Consider the following 17086-nt stretch of genomic DNA (forward strand, 5'->3'; position numbering starts at 1 on the left):
AATGGGTAATATGCTCAGCAGCCACAAAGTTTAATGAATCCAGTTTCTGATGGTGGTAATGCAGCTCCAGGCCACTGCACAGTCCCTTGCACTTCCCCCTCATGCAAAAATAGAATTATACAAATCCAGTCAATCCAAGTAATTTATGTCAGACTCAATTCCACTTTCCTTGGATCAGAATTTCAATTTTAGCCAAAATATAGTTATTAGCACCACTGTAAGATTTTAGTCCATACCAAGTACTTCTAGGCTAGAATTAGCCCAACCCTGTAATCTTTTTAAATATGACTCTGAATCGCAGTTTCAGGATAACAGGGCAGGAGAGAAGTATGCCTTTTTGTGGGCTTCTCTTGTGGGTCACTGTGCGAAACAGAATAGACAGACAGGCCTAGATAGGCCTTTGGCGGATCCTGCACAGCTTGTCTTATGTTCTCCTCCCTGACTGTTCTCATTCAGTTCATGCCCTGGGACAGTGTTACTCTGTGCATGGCTTATACACTAGACATCCTCTGGAAGAACAAGACTAAGAGTTCATTTTTTTCCCTGTATACTGTAATCCATCAACACAATAATCTTAAATAGTTATAAGGGCAGAAGATAGTCTGTGTGGTATATAACAGATGACATCTGACTCAAACTAGTGAACTCTGCTTCAAATTTCACTGCAGCTATGAAAACACACCAGGTGACTTTGGGCCCATCAGTCTCCCAAGTTATTGTCCTCCCAAGTTATTGGGAGGACAAAATGGGCCACGTGGAAGAAACAACTCTGCTGCACTGAGTTCTGTGGAGGAAGAATCAAATAAGATTAATATGCAGGCAGACCCCTGGACCTGCAGATTCAGTATCTGTGAATTCAATTTTCTGTGGATCCACCTCACCGTGTCCATTAATGCCGTTTAGATCCTTACTGCTGCAAAAATTTTCTTGCTTTTATAGGTCACTAAAAGCATACAAGCTTATAGTGCATGCAGGCTGCTTGAAAAGACTAGATCGAATGCTAACAGGAAGCAGGAAGTTAACTGCTTCCTGTTAACGTTGATTGAGTCTCTTTAAATATTCCAGCTGCTGCAGCCTGACTGTACACACTATAGTGACCTGTAAAAGCAAAAACATTTTTGTAGTGGTAAGGATCTAACAATGTTAATGGGCATGTGGAGGGCACAGAAACCTGATTCCCCCATATCTGCAGGTGGGCATGGAAGGAATCCCTTGCAGGTACAGGGGCCCACCTGTATTTAAATAAGCAAGCCAAATTCACATTCTTTCATAAGGATTTCTGTTGCCTTTTCATTCTTTCACTATAGCTGACAAAAGGTCAAGGTCTTCCATAGGATAACTCCTGAAATTTACCTGAAGCTACATTTCTTTCCAGTCCAGCTCTTCCATAATCTGCAGCTCAAAGACTGCTCAATGGACTGGAAGCATACTAAGGAGATGGAGAGAAATGTTGCTGTGTTAATCACAAAATCAAGGAGGCAGTGAGATCGATCAAGGATACAAAGCAATGATTTGAAGGTTGATCCTTTTCAACTTTCAAAAAACACTATTTAGAATGGAGTGGCTAACTGCCCAAATTATTTTTGCTCCAGCCTGGCCCTTATATTCCAAGCTCCACTGCCCATTCACACAATACAGGAGCCATGAACAAGCTGTATTTGTGCTACACTTTGTACTGTTTTAATATTAAAAGATGTTATGTACACCATTTTGTGAACATTTTTCTCTGAAAAGTACCTTAAGTATCCGTAATATTCATAAAAACGTGCAGCAACAAACAACCCAAAGAAAAACTCATTGCTAGCTGCTACCTGTTTTACATTTAAAGAAAGGAACTGGAATATGAGCCAGGTAGTTCACAGATGTAGCAATTCCTGATTTAATGGGTGGCAACAGCTGCTCCCATAGCAGGAAGCCAGTTATGCTTGTCCACAGTAAAGATGTTTTCTTTCAAGCAAAGTAGTTGACTAGCATGATTTCACTCTTCAGAATTGTCTCCACCTTTTATCATACTTTTCATTCACAAAAGGCAAGGTGAGGGCACAATCCTAACCAGGTCTACTCAGAAGTAAGTCCTATTTTGTTCAAAGGGGCTTACTCTCAGGAAAGTGTGGTTACTCTCAAAGGGGCTTACTCTCAGGAAAGTGTGCAGCCTAAACCATTTTATACAGGGCACTGTGTGAATCAGCTGAGTTTGCAGTGGCATTAAAGGTTAACAGCTGCTATTGTACTTACTGATGTCTGCTCAAATTCTCTTATCCCAGAAGTATTTTTTGGGGGTTGAAAATTAATCAAATTTATAATGATTTTAACAAAGATATGCAATTTTAAAGCGCCTTTTAGAGGCTCTTTCTTTAAATAAACACAGGCCAGTGTAGTTTGTTTCATTCCACTGGAAGACCCAGGAATACAGCATAAAGAGGAACAGTGGTATTTCTACATGGTGGCTAGGGTGGCAGCTGCACCACATAATCCCTTGTTTGCCATCCCTTTGTTTCTCATTAGACACAGATCTCTTTATAGTCTCATGTTTAGATAGTTACATTCTGTACAGAAGCACACAGTATTATCACTTTATTTGGTTTTCTGCAAAAACACTCCACACACTTACAAATTTACATACATGAGTATAGCCAGTGAGGTGGTAAACACGAGTATACAAGATTTTTCTAGGCACTGAAGTGACTACATTGGAAATGTATTGCCATGACAACCACAGGCTATCTGCAGTGCAAAGTCTAGTATAACTGCCACTGTCGTACTTCATGTCAAAGTTTTTTTCCTCCTGGAATCAATTCATTTATTTTACGCAGATCTCCAAATGACACTGTTGCCGAACCTCTCTGGGCTGGTCTTGCCTGAAAGGAGACAGGAATTATAATTTTGTATATGCAGAACTATTAAACCAAGCTCAGTAAAAAGTGATTTGCAGTACTTGCACATCACAAGTACTTGGTGTATTCTCAGAAAAGAGCACACAGGTTTGCAGCCTAAACTGTTACAGCTAAAAGTAACTAAAACTTAGTGTACAATATGCTTATTTAGACATCTGTACATAAAAGACTGGTGTGTACATTACCTGTGATTCATGGAATTTCCAGCCTATCATGTAATAGATTTGAAACGTGGCAGGTATTGTCCCATCATCATTTCCATACATTTCTGTTAAAGAAACATGCATATATTATAAGTTACAAAAACTTATAGCAGAACCCAGTGCAATCTATTATACCAGGGGTGTCCAAACGTTTTGGCAGGAGGGCCACATCATCTCCCTGACACTGTGTCAGGAAAAAAGACCAGGTAAAAACCAGACCAGACCAGGAAAAAAGGAGTTTTGCAGCCTCATCTGGCCCCCCTTTTGGCAACTGGCAAACAACCTTTATATTTTGCAGCCATGGAGCACCTCCCCACCTAAAAAAAAAAAAAAATTATTCCTCATAGGGATTTGAACCCCTAGCCTCTGGCTCCACAGACCAGCACCTTAGCAATTGAGCCTTAGGAACTCTTAGGCTCAAAGTGTTTGGAACTAATACTTGAGGCGCTGATAGCCACCAGCTGGGCTCAAGACCTTATATATTAGTTCTGAACACTTTAACTATAGGCTTTCCTATAGCCCAATGGAGAGAGTTTCCTATAGCCCAATGGAGCACCTCCCCACCTAAAAAAAATGGGGTGCTTCACTCCAGCTGTGGCAGGAGTGCTTTTGCTATCAGGGAGCTCACACGGGATGGACGTGTGTATGTGTGTATAGTTATTGACTATGTCTAGTTGTATCTTATTACTTACTTCTCCGATAAAAAATGGTTTAAAAGTAAGTAAGTAAATAAATAAATGATTAACAAGTTGTGAGTTCCTGTACCTTTTTAAAAAAAAAAAAAATACACAAAAAAAGCACTGGGCAGGAGAAAGACCATTCATGCATGATCATGCCAGTGCACTGCATTTTCATGGCTACAAAGGTTGCATCTACTCTTTTTTCTGCTGGTCTTCATGCCAGATGAGAAACAGCGAAGTATTACAACTAGCCTAGTATTCTTCTGTTCCCTTAGCTAGGGAAAGCAGCTGTGCATTTCCACTCCTTCTGGATATTGACACCAGTAGAAAATGCACAAAGACTGCAAAGCTGTGTATGCTTTGGGGGAAGGGAGTGAGAAACGTGAGGCAATAGCAAGGGACAGGTGAACAGCCCTGACACACTTTGGGCGCAATGCTAACCCACTTTCCAGCACCGACATAAGGACAATGCGACTCCGTGGTAAGGGAACAAACATTCCCCTACTTTGAGGAGGCCTCCGTGAGTGCCACCCAACTACAGGATGCAGCACATGTTCCATTGGCACAGCTATGTCAGTGCTGGAAAGTTGGTTAGGATTTGGGCCTTATTTGCTATACTGATCTCAACCGATCAAGACATACAAATTTAAACAGCAAATTCAGTATGCGCTTACCCCTATACACTGCTGCTGCTGCTAACATGGTATCCCTGTGTAGCATTGGCTTTCTGCTCCAAGAGCAATTACTTTCTCCCATACCTAAAAACAGTTTTCAGGCTTTAAAAAAAGATACAGCATACACCATGAGTTTCACATTTAGTGTAATTTCAAATAAAGAGTACAGTACTATAGGACATGATTAGACGAAGATTATTTTGGAACAATTGTGAGATTTATTTAGTAAGCAAAGCACAGAGCTCTACACTGTCTTTAAAGGACTCTTTGAGATAAGTCAACTTGTAGAACACCAAGAATCAGGTTAGAAACTCAGTTATTGTTTGAGGGATATATTAAAGTAGATGTCTGGTGAACCATTGCCTTTGTTTGGAAGATCTTCTCAAATGGTTACCAGGGGAAATTTCCAGAAAGTATATTTCCTATTTATGTAAATTTGTATGTTTAACAATTACTATTATTTATATCTGGCTTTACTACAGAAGAATCGTATCCAAGGTAGTTAACAATTTGAGAAATACAAGAGAAATTACAGATACAAAAATTAAAACATAATACAACCACCACTGCCTTGAAAACATAAAATAGCGGTTCAAAGCAATCAGCATAGCAACTGATCCAACTAGGAACATGCTGAAATAGAACAGTTCTCACGGCCTGCCAAAATAACGCCAGTAGTGATGGAGACTGGCAACCTCCTTAAGGCAGGTGTTCCACAGCCCCACTGCCAAGACTGAGAAGTCCCTCTTGTGCTCACCCTTAATTCTTGGTTAACAGGGAACATAGAGCAGAGTTTCTGCACTGGGGTTCTCAAGCAGATTCATAAAAGAGATGACAGCTGGTCCCAGGCAATTTTAAAACCATAGTTCTAACCCTTGCCAGCAATACACACCAGCTGGCAAAAGGATTTCTTGAATTCTTTAAGTCAAACCCCAAAATGGCTACTCTGTTTCATCCACACTTAGTCTGGGAATTCACAACTAGCACATTGCTAAAGCAAGGGGTATACTGCTAGTTATTAAATTTGTGTTTTATCTACTTCAAAGGGTAATAGGCAACATACAATCAATGGAAGGAACTTCCTACTTGTTCTTTTCCCAACCAACCCTTGCTAACTGGGCAAAGAGGCACCTTTCAAAGTGGTGTCTTCTTACATTTAGCAGGTGGAAAGCACTTCCCTCATGCCAGCATGGAGTCTTTTCCAGTGGCTGTTGCTGGTGTCTCTTCTGTATTTTTTTAGACTATGAGCCCTTCAGGGACAGGGAACCATTTACTGATTTCTTTTATTATGTAAACCACTCCTTTTTAAAAGCGGTGTATACATATTCTTAATAATAACAACAACAACCCAATCATGGTATCAAAAATTTTCTGCATTGACACTCACTTGGAGAATATGATTGTCAATATCTAGCATCTAATAAGTTATGCATCTATACAGATGTAATTTTAATAGCATGATTTTACACTTTTTATTAATCCCTCCAATGCAGAACTGTATTAATTCTCATCCAGTTATTTCATAATCCTGTGTGCAACAGAAGACATTTTCTAATAATTTAATTCTGCATTTGTGGCACTTCTTCCTCAAAATCTAGCCATTCTGTTGGTTCACCATTTAAAACAAAAAACAGAAGCACAAAAAGACTTGCCTTGCAGATCATCCATAATTTCAAACATTCCAGGATAGTTAACTTGGATTTCATCAGTATCCTAAGAACAGTAAGATTAGATTTTTTTATAGTATCTAACACAATGCACTTCTAAGAGTAAAAGTATACATAGATGACTATAATTGGTTGTAAAAGTATGCAAAGCCTGCAACAGGAAGGGTTGTGCTACTTACAGAAAGCAGAGATATGGGGGAAGGAGCTGACGACTGGAAAACAGATCCAAACCAAGGTTACGGATTGAGAAGCAGATACATTTGAAAAACATTAGGGCATAGGCACTTGGAATAGTTCGTGATAAATCAAGGTAAAAGAAAAATGAGGTGGGGGGAGAACACAGGAGCCAGGAACAGAAAAGATTACACACTAATAGCAGGAAGGAAATTGATAAGTAATGAAACTTGGCCTGCTGGGCCAGAAAAAGTGGTATACCCTGGAGAAATAAATACATTTTGGAGGCTTGGTGACTGTGGACAAGGCAGCCAAGGCAGACTGAATTTCATATTGACTGAACCAGCCAGATCTCTGACTGAAAGTTTACCACTTATTTTACAGATGAACCTCAGTTTGATCTCACTAATCAAACTGTTTTACACAAGAGTCAAGCAACTAGCAGAACTCTTGCTTTGGAATATGTTTTCCACTGAAATGAGATTAGAGTCCAAGGGGAAAGAGATTATATCACTATCTACCACAATTTCCTGGTTTAATAGGCACCCTCATGGGTATTGTAGATTCTTTTCTATCTATTACAACAAAATAGTAGAAAAATTAGTAGTGGTTTGCACTTTGCTGCTCATCCATTTCAAAGTTAGTTTATTTTTACAGCTGATTCTTCCAATGCAACATTTTGAATTTGTTCAGAGTTTGGTGAAGGACTGTGACTCAGAGGCTGAGCACATACTTGGCATACAAAAGGTCTCTGGTGCAATCCCCAGCAACCTCACATACAGCAGGGAAAAATTCCCCTTTAAAACCCTGGAGAGTCACTGGCTGTCAGTGTTGACAGTACAGTACTGAGCTAGATGGGTCACGGTCTGACTCAGTACAAGGCAGTCTCCTATGCAATACCTACTTCATTTGTAAATTATGATCTTCTCTCCCTCCAAAACACTTCAGTTTAAAGCTTGCAGACTGCTTTGTACTGGAACAAATGGATAAGGATCAGTCAGCATTTTCCTGAGCTGTTCCTTTTGTGCCATTGATAGTTACCACAGTTAGTGTGTTGAAACCAGCTCTTCCCAGTAGATGTCCTAAATCACTGACAGCAGTAAAAGGAGAGACATGTGGAGAAAATCCACCTTCTCTTTCAAGTTCAGCCAGCTGCAAAGAGCAGCGGAGTTCATAAAGTGTATCTCCCCCAAACATTGCTCCGACAAATACTCCATCTGGCTTAAGGACCTGGTGTATCTACAATAAAAGAGTACAATTAAAGAATGTCATTCACGTAGACAAATTCTTCTGCAGCAGTGATGTATAAGCTTTGAACTTTGATTCCGAAGGCATTACTTCAAAATATTTTTACAGATAAATATTTGTATTTAGTTTCACAACCTCCCTCTTGGTGGATTAGGCTGAGTCTGTAGCTTGGCAGTTATTCATTTTATTTAAACTGCATTTATATTACTATTTATATGCCTTTCAACCAACAAGGCTCTCAAAGTGGTAAAATAGAAAACAAATAATGAGCTTTGTGGACAAGCAAGTGTTCCAACTCTGAACATCTCTGATCACGTTTGGCCTGCTACTATCACAGTAGCTAAAATTGTAGTTTTAAAGTTTGAACAGTAGAACAGGGACTGACATTATGGGACAGCACAAACAGAAACATGAGATGTAAGAGGTAATAATCCAGAAACACCAACACGCTAATACCTGAACATTTAAGAGTAGGGTCTTTAAAAAAAACAAAACGTCCCCTAAGTGCCTAAAAGACACTAAGCAAGAAGTACAAGTTGTTTGTGATTGCTAGTTAATTCAAGAGTCAGTATATAAAATAAAATGCAATTCAAAGTCATTGATTGTGTATCAAAATCTTATAGTTAAGCACTGATAATTCTGATGAAGTTTCCTTTTGACAGCAGTGCCCATAGGAACTAACTCTGCTTGAACATAGTCCAACAATTTGGGAGCTAGAAGTAGAAGAATCACAGCCCAATCCTACGCATGTCTACTCAAAAGTCAGTCCCATTTGAGTCAATGCGGCTTATTCCCAGGAAAGTGTGGATAGGATTGGGCTGTCTGTTTCCAGTTCACAGGGATAAGGCAGAATGGAGAGCCAAGATTCAAGTATCAAAATCAGAGAGAAAAGACTAGAAAAACAGCAGCGGCAGTTCATACTGCACAGTGAAACTGAGGGAAGATAAATTTCAAACAAAGAGTAGATAAGAAGCAGGCAGAAAACTGATAGGGGAGAAAATCACACCATCACCAGTGTCAGGCCTTTGGCATCCCAGGCCCTGAATTATTGTAAGCCAGGATGTGGCAGGAGGGGCCTTGATGTCCAGGCCTGGTATGAAATGTACTTCAAGGAACAGCAACACTGTATGCTGATTAGCAATCAGCTGCACCTGTTACAGGTGGGAGTCACATGACTTGGGGAGAGATGTGTGCAGAGTCACATAGGCTATGGTGGAGTGGTGCAATGCACCACTGGACAGCCAATCAGAGTGGGTCACAAGACTGTCTTGTGACTATGAGGTTGCCTTACTCTGATTGGCTGACCCCAGTATATATGGGGCAAGCACAGACACTAAGGTGTGGGTGTTGTGGTGGAGTTTCTGCATGCTGTGCTGCTGGTTTGTGTACTGATTTGGACTGGCTTCTCATGACTGTGACCTGCTATATCCCTGACTTCTGGACCGTAAGACTGACTATTCTTCTGCCTGCTCCTTGACCAATACATGCTCCTGCAACAAACAAGCCTGTGTCTGCTTCTTTGGCTCTGTTTGGGATCGCCTGCTTCTTGTGCTGTCTTCCTACACTCCCATGCCACTTTGCTATCGGGAAAGCAAGGGCTATCCTCCCCTGCTGACCTGACAACCAGTTTCTGCAGTATAAGAGAAAAGGATCCTTATAAGATAGCAGCCAGAGACCACATTAGGAATGGGTGATCATGTTGCTCACTGGGGCACACTGAATAATTCTGGAGAGTTAAAGTCACTCTCATTAGCCACTTGTACATAGGCCTCATAAATTTAGTCAATTTCTTACCTATTGTTCTAAAGATAAAATTAAATACAGAGCAACAGATAGGTCAGGGGTGTCAAACATAAGGCCCGGGGCTGGATGCGGCTCATCGAAGCTTTTTATCCGGCCCTCAAACTCTCAGTTCCTGAGCAGTGCTGAGATGTTACTGCTGAAAGGGTAGCCCACATGAAACTTGGGCTCTCCCATATCTTGAAATATGATTTGTGTATTTTCTCTTATGTCATCTGCAGTTAATGAGCTCCTAAGTGAAAAAAGTACTTATTTTTGGTTATAACCTATTCAATGACATCATTTTCTGCCAATGACATTACTTCCGCCCCTCAGCAGGAATGATGAATACTATTTGGCCCTCTGTATGAAACGAGTTTGACATCCCTGAGACAAGTCATTATCAGCTTCTTTATGTAGAGAGTAACACTTGCGCTTACCTCATGCAGTGCTTTGGGAAGGTCATTCACCCAATGCAAGCTAAAAACAAACAGTAAAATAAGCTGAACAAAGGCACAGAACTTTCCCAAACTTGCAAGTTTCCAGCAGCTGAATCAGGTTGGCAGGTAAGGTATGCAGGTCAAAATTTATCAAACTAAGGGTGCAATCCTAACCCCTTAAGTCAGTGCTTTCCAGCACTGACATAAGGGCAATGCAGCTCCGAGGTAAGGGAACAAACATTGCCTTACTTTGAGGAGGCCTCTGTGACTGCCACCCAACTGCAGGATGCAGCACATGTCCCATTAGTACCACTATGCCAGTGCTGGAAAGCACTAATGTAAGGAGTTAGGATTGCGCCCTTTGTGTGATACAGGTCACTTAGATTTAAACTATGATTATGCCCTAAAACCCTGAAGTCTCTGAAATGAAGAAAAGCAGTGCAATCCTAAGCGTGCATTCTCAGAAGTCCCACTGTGTTAAATCACACTTACTTTGTAGAAACTGCATATAAGATTGCAGCCTAAAGTAACGGCTTTAATACTTAGCCTATAATCCAAAACACATGTCTGAGAAGACAGAATTGTGCTATTTGGGTCTTCTTTCTCACTATAGCCAAGCCAGCTTATTTCTCACTTACATACAAGTTTACATACCCTGTTTAAACCACTATGCTATACAGCACTTGTTTTCACACCCCAAAAAAACTCAGTCATTTATGCATTTCTCCTATGGATTACATGAAAATGAATACATATATACCAGCAAAAAAAAAATTAACATTTCTGCAACCAGTCAGCAGGCCCAACCCAAGTTGAAGTGGCACCCAAAGCAGAACCCTAATTTTCTGCCCCACCATTTTGCTTTCTTTTGGGGGAAAAAATATACTAATTCTAACATTCTTTCCTCCTCTGACTTGCCTAACTAGCTCACTCTTCATAACAGGCTAGATGACTGGTTCTTGTGCCTTGTTCCCTGTCTTTCTAGGACAGTCTCTTGCACCCCTCAAAAGGCTACTCTGGAAACAATGAGCAACATTCACTACAATGCAAGGTACTTCAGTAACAAGTCAGAAAGGCTCCCCCTGCATGAAAGCACTTTATATGTACACAAAGGCCTCCTGACCACAAGCTAAACTATTGGCATACTTATTAGCTGTGCAGAGCAATCCTATCTTGCACAGGAACAGGCAGGCGAGGAGGCCTGCGCTGTATCCAGCGCAAGACTGGGGCCAGAATTGGTTCAGCCGGAGGTGAGGGGAAACTCTTCCCCTTACCTCTGGGTAAATCACCTCAACCCCAGTGGGCCTCCTTGGACCTGCGCCATTTCAGGTGGCACAAGTCTGAGGAGAACAGTGCGGCTTCGAGCCACTCCACAATGCTCAGGGAATGGGGAAGGGATTCGGCATAAATGTTCCGCCTCCTGCTCCCTGCTCCCACTCCCTGCCTGCCGCCCCCCCAGAGCGCCCTCTGGCCACCCTCCCCTGCCCCAGAATGCCTCGCTCCTGCCTTCTCCTTGCCCTCCACAGACCCCTGCATTGGCTGAGTTCAACTGATGCAAGTTTCCCTCCCCACATCGGCACGGAGGCTGGATGCAGCCTTCATGGGCCAGCCCGCATCCCTGCGCTGGCCCAGCCGACTCACGAGGAGGTGCAAACGTGCTTTACGGCCTTAACCGATAGTTAGGATTGTGCCCTTAGCCACACATAGGGAAATGCTTTTGTACAAGATGTGGATTGTGACAAAATGAATTGCGGTTTCCAATCACAGAGAAATGCTGCTTTCGCTACAAATACTTTTTCTAGTTTAACTCAATTGTTAGTTACCTCAGACCACTGACAACAAGATCAAATGTGTTTTCTTTGAAAGGAAGGAATTCTTCATCCGCTACAACACTGACTGTAGGTATTTCCGATTCTACTGTGTTTTTCTAAATAGGATTAGAACATAACTGCCATTAGGACTACAGTTAAAGCTGTTTCACTTTTCGTTGTTGGGGATTAAATACCAGGACCATGTCACACAGTTACTTACCAAAGCATTTTCGGCAACATCTGTTTGAAACAGCCTTTCAACAACTTCCTGAAATTAAAATGAGTCGCAGGTTGTCATCAACTGTTTTGCCCAGTGTGTTTTGGGGAAAGGGTATTGGTTTAGCAAGGGGTGTAAAGTAATAAGTGTATACTTTCATAAGGTTTTAGCCTCTTAAAAGATAATGTCACATTACACATAGCTTAATACTGCGTCTTAGTTTCTTATAGCAAATATTAAAAATGTTCTTTTAATAAACAATTTTAAAATGCATCACTGTGGTTACAAACTATTTAGAAACAAATATTGTTTCCAAAACTTTTATGAACATACATACAAATATTTTTCCTGATACTGTAGGTAACTTTGAACAAGCTTAAATTGGGGGGGGGGAGAGGTGGGTTCAAGGCCCCTAATCTAATACAACAGAGTTAGGTGATAATACTATGCATACTGAGAAGTAAGCTCCACCAAACTGAGTAAAACATATTTCTGAGTAATTATGTAGATTAGAAGATTAGGCTACTAAGGTGACATTATCTTTCACAATGAGCAAACTATTCAAGACAACAAGAATAAAACAGTATTAGCATTGTTGCTAGACTTTTAAACAATTGAAAGTTAATTTGTACAGAGAAGTTAGCAAAGTAAAACTCAAGGATGATCTATTTGTTAGTTCAGTCTGTGGAATTCAAATTCATAGCGCATATATAAAGACTAAAAGCGCAAGCCTATGCATGTCTACTCAAAAGTAAGCTCCCTTCAATTGAATGGGGTATACTCCCAGGTAATTATGTATAGAATTGCAGCCTAAGAAATCATACCTTATTTAAATGCGGAGCTATGTAACTTCGTCCACAACCAAGGTCCAAGGCAAAGGGAAAAGACCTTCAAAAACAATAAACGCAATTTATTTGCAAAAATGAAACTCAGGGAACTATGTAACATACAATTATTTGATCAAGTTCTTGTTTTACCAATTAGGCTGAAATCTTACCTACCATAAGTCCCAGTGAACTCAGTGGAGTTTACATCAGAACACTATGCTTAGTGTGATAATGTAAATGTAGTATCACAAAACTGCTCACCTTGCTTCCTCAAGAAGTATGAACACTTTTACTGTCCCCAATTTAGGCTGCACTCCTACATATTTACTTGGAAATAAGTCCAAATGAACTTGGTGGGATATACTTTTTGGTAAGCATACATAAGATTGCACTGTCAGGAGAGTATTCTAACATTTGCTTTAATATAAAATGCTGGAACTTTTGTTATTCATGAGTTCAAACCAAAAAGTACATAAGAATAAGCTATATTTTTTCCATAAAATTTTCAGAAGTTAAACATGCAAGTATGGATTTAGCTTCCAGAAATTAGTTTCCCCACTTGAAACTAGTTGATGGGAAGCTTATCCTGGCATGTTTATACGGCACTGTTTTGTGTAAACAAAAGCATAAATCCATAGTTGACACTAATGCCTCAACGCTTACTTACAAAGGGTCCAATCCCATCCAATTTTCCAGTGCCAGTGCTGCTGTACCTACAGGGTATGCATTGCTTCCTGTGTTGGGGAGGCAGTCACAGAAGCCTCCTCAAGATATGGAAACATTTGTTCTCTTACCTCAGGTCTACATTGTAGCTGCCCCATTGTTGGAAAGCTGGATAGGATTGGGCCCTGAATAACTTACTGTCAAAGCTGTATAAAAATCAATTGTACTTCTAATATGCTCAGGTCTACTGTCTACTGTTGTCATTCACCCTCTTTTATAAGATGCTGCTTAGTTTCATAGCAGCTGTTACAAGCCAATATTGTGTACCTCAGATAATCTTCCTTTACAGTTGTTGGTTTCTTTCAGAGAAATACAAGAAATGATAATGGCAAGTTGCTAGCTAGTTACTAGGGCAAGAATGAAAAGAAGTTGTCCTTTTAAAGATCTTCCAAGCTCTCACAAGAACAGACAAATCTTCAACAATAACCTCTAGAGCAGGGGTGCCCAAACACTGGCCCTGGGGCCACTTGCGGCCCTCGAGGCCTCTCAATGTGGCCCTCAGGGAACCCCCAGTCTCCAATGAGCCTTTGGCCCTCCAGAGATTTGTTGGAGCACACAGTGGCCCGACGCAACTGTTCTCAGCGTGAGGGTGACTGTTTGACCTCTCGCATGAGCTGTGGGATGAGGGCTCCCTCCACTGCTTGTTTTTTCATGTCTGTGATGCAGTAGCAGCAGCAAAGAAAAGGCCAGTCTTGCTTTGTGCAAGGCCTTGTATAGGCCTTGAACTATTGCAAGACCTTCTTTCATTCATATAAGTTCATCTTTAATATATTCATTTATGTAATGAATGGGTCCCTTTGGGGAGAAGGGCGGGGTATAAATAAAGTTTATTATTATTTATTTATTATTAATCTTATTCAAATTTATTCAAATTTTAAATGTAAATTAATTCTTTTTATCCCCAGCCCCCAACATAGTGTCAGAGAGCTGATGTGGCCCTCCTGCCAAAAAACTTTGGAAACCCCTGCTCTAGAGACAAAGATCAAAGTCTCAAGGATCAAAAGAGTACAGGTTAGCCCTTCTTATCTGTGGGTTTAGGACCCACAGATTTGACTTACTGTAGGTCCCGATGACCTCCCAGAACCTCCCAGATGCGAATGAAAGTGTCTTCTAGTCGTGCCTCAGAGGCTTCTAATACAGCTTTTGTGGAGGCAGAGCAGATCGCTCCACTCTCCCTTTCCCTGACCTGGGGCGCCCTGCAGGCGTTTGCGCAGGGCTCCCCAGACACAGGGATGGCTGCTGCAGGGACTGGTGAGTGCATCCCAGTCCCTGCAGCCCCCTGAGCGACACGAAGCTGCCTTCCCCCTGCTCCTGCCCCGCAAAGACTTACTACGGGTTTCAAACTCCCAGAGAGTTTGAAAACCACAGAACTAAACAGACAAATAAGCTATAACGTTTTACCTGGCTATATCAAACACACGGTCTGCTATCCTAGCACCAACCTGCAATAAACAAAAATTAGCATTCAATAACAAAAGAGCATTACTACTAAGTTCAATCTCAGGAAAAACTTAATTCTTCGACTGAAAAAATATGTTGAGAAATCAGAGATAATGTCAAGCTACCATTTGGTGACAAGCAACGCTTCCCACAATGTCAAATGCTCCCTCCTCTCCTTTAGTGTGTGGGTTCTCTTGTGTATTTTTTAGTTTTTGCTAAGCTAGACTGCATTTCATGAATGAATTGGCCAAGCTCCTTGCTTTCAAACCATAACTTGAAACAATGGTTAGAAGCAAGTTTTCAAATCTGAGTTTGGAGATTAGTACTAGCCATAGCCTGCCAATTTGATAACAGGCCAACACACATTTTGCTTCCTTAAACGTTATACCAATTCCTGGGTATATTTGGGGTGCCAATTCCAAAAATGGCATCAGTTTTGCCCTATCACGCCTAGTTTTGGAGACATTGAATAGCCGCTTAGTGAATGGTTCCTCATGAGCAGCTTCCTCATGAGGAAGCCTACACCTTGAACCATTCACTAATGAGGCTATACTGTATCTCCAAAACTAGGTGTGATAGGGCAAAACGGATGCCATTTTTGGAATCGGCACCCCAAATTCATATCAAACCACCATAAAGTTTGGGAAAAACTTTTCTGACACTCAATTTTGTAGGCCTGTGTTAAATCACAGAAAAGGGAGGAAGGTGCATGCAAGTTCACTGGGGGTGCTCCTGATTACCAAATCATAGTTTGATGTTACATTTGCAGTGAACATGAACTGGAATCAGGGTGACCAGAGGACACACCTTTAAATATTATATAAAGGAGAGAATTTTGGTAGATATGCCTTTCTAAACCCTTCCATGTTGAACTGCACCTGCCAAAATTCTATACAATGGTTAAAGGCGTAGGCACTCTGTCCTCCTTTGTATCTGATCACACTGGTTGGAATGTGAATTAGGGTTGTTGTTTTTTTCCCAGGCTCTGGAGGAACCCTCTCTCCAAGGTGATATGTAACCGCTAAACAAAGCAAGTTATAGCAAGGTCACACACAGACTCTGTTTTGGTTTGTCCCTCTGCGGGCCCAATCCCATCCAGTTCTGCAGTGCTTGGTGCAGTTGTGCCAGTGGGGTGTGCACTGCAAGCTGTGGTGGAGAGACAGTCGCTAGGGCCTTCTTAAGGTATGGGAACATGAGTTTTCTTACCATGGGGCTGCACTGTGGCTACACCAGGGCTGGAGAGTTGGACAGGACTGTGCCATCCACTGTTTCATGACGTCATCCCCTGCCTCATGACGTCACTCCTGGCCCTATGCAGGCACCCTGGAGGCTAGCTTGCGGTCCTCTGTATGAAAAGAGCTGGACAGCCCCGGGTTCCGCCTGTCCCCCATGCACTCATTCATGCCACGCAGAGAGGCTTCCTGCTTGGGAAAGCACACGCAGCGCCGGCTCGGGCCCTGAAGTGCAACACTTTCGAATTCTACCATCCTCAGCGTTCCAGAAGAGAACGCCGGGCCCGCGTTCCATTTCCCCCCCGCCCCGGCTTCGTTCTACCTCTTCCCGCAAGTACTCGCAGCGCTCCGCCTCCGGCTGCGCGGCCGCCCAGTTCTTCTGCTTTCTCTTCAGCTGCCGGTCGAAGGGGCTGCGGGCTCCAGGCCCGCCGGCCGCGCGAGTTCCTGCCAGCCGCAGCGTCCAGGGGGAGAGGGCAGGAGCACGGCGGCCACTGCAGCGGTGCAGCCGGGACGCCCAACAGGCGCCTCGCAGCAGTAGCTCCGCCGCGGGGGCGCCCATTTCCCCCAGCAGGCTCTCACCTTCGCGGGGCAGAGGGCAGCCAGCCCTAGAGGTGGAAAGGGTAGAGTTCCCTCTGCGCATGCGCCCTCTCCCGGTGCACCCAGGCAGAGGGCTCCGAGCAGCCGCTGTTTGCTGCTGCAGGTAGGGCTGCTGTGCACAGTCGTTTGCAAAAAAGGGGGGGGTTGTGGGGGGATTACATGACATAAGGCACTATACCTCAACCACAGGCTGCACTCCTATACACACTTTCCTGGGAGGAAGCCCCATTGATTATAATGGGACCTACTTCTAAGTAGACCTGCATAGAGTTGGGCTCCAAGGCTGAAGTCTTATACACACTTTCCTGGGAGGAAGCCCCATTGATTATAATGGGACCTATTTCTAAGCAGACCTGCATAGAATTGGGCTCCAAGGTTGCAAATCCTATCCACACTTTCCTGGGAAGAAGACTCACTAACACAATGCAGCTTAGTTCCGAGTAGACATGCAGAGGATTGTGCTATTAGTTTGGAATAGTG

The 17086-nt window shown here is 42.4% G+C and overlaps 2 protein-coding genes across 5 annotated transcripts in view; one reads left to right on the forward strand and one right to left on the reverse strand.

Moving 5' to 3' along the window:
• Nucleotides 1–1655: 1655 nt before the first annotated feature.
• Nucleotides 1656–16655, reverse strand: NDUFAF5 (NADH:ubiquinone oxidoreductase complex assembly factor 5). 4 transcript variants are annotated; one of them, XM_066609822.1, is made up of 11 exons: nt 16332–16655; nt 14739–14779; nt 12612–12675; nt 11791–11838; nt 11583–11686; nt 9760–9799; nt 7334–7531; nt 6104–6164; nt 4452–4535; nt 3080–3162; nt 1656–2858 (listed from the first exon to the last, which is right to left on the reverse strand). In XM_066609822.1, the coding sequence occupies exons 1-11, from the start codon at nt 16647–16649 to the stop codon at nt 2769–2771; spliced, it is 1131 nt and encodes a 376-aa protein (XP_066465919.1). In that variant the 5' UTR covers nt 16650–16655; the 3' UTR covers nt 1656–2768. The 4 variants fall into 4 exon arrangements, with proteins under 4 accessions (XP_066465919.1, XP_066466068.1, XP_066466143.1 ...); XM_066609971.1 differs by having other exon boundaries at nt 16589–16606; XM_066610046.1 differs by lacking the exon at nt 11583–11686 and having other exon boundaries at nt 11791–11853; nt 12607–12675.
• Nucleotides 16643–17086, forward strand: part of ESF1 (ESF1 nucleolar pre-rRNA processing protein homolog) — a 43265-nt gene continuing 42821 nt past the window's right edge. The window contains exon 1 of the mRNA XM_066609701.1: nt 16643–16709. The gene's annotated coding sequence lies outside the window, so the exon portion shown is untranslated. The remainder of the gene's footprint in view (nt 16710–17086) is intronic.

Source organism: Tiliqua scincoides, chromosome 1 (genome assembly GCF_035046505.1).
Source record: "Tiliqua scincoides isolate rTilSci1 chromosome 1, rTilSci1.hap2, whole genome shotgun sequence".
Taxonomy (NCBI): domain Eukaryota; kingdom Metazoa; phylum Chordata; class Lepidosauria; order Squamata; family Scincidae; genus Tiliqua; species Tiliqua scincoides.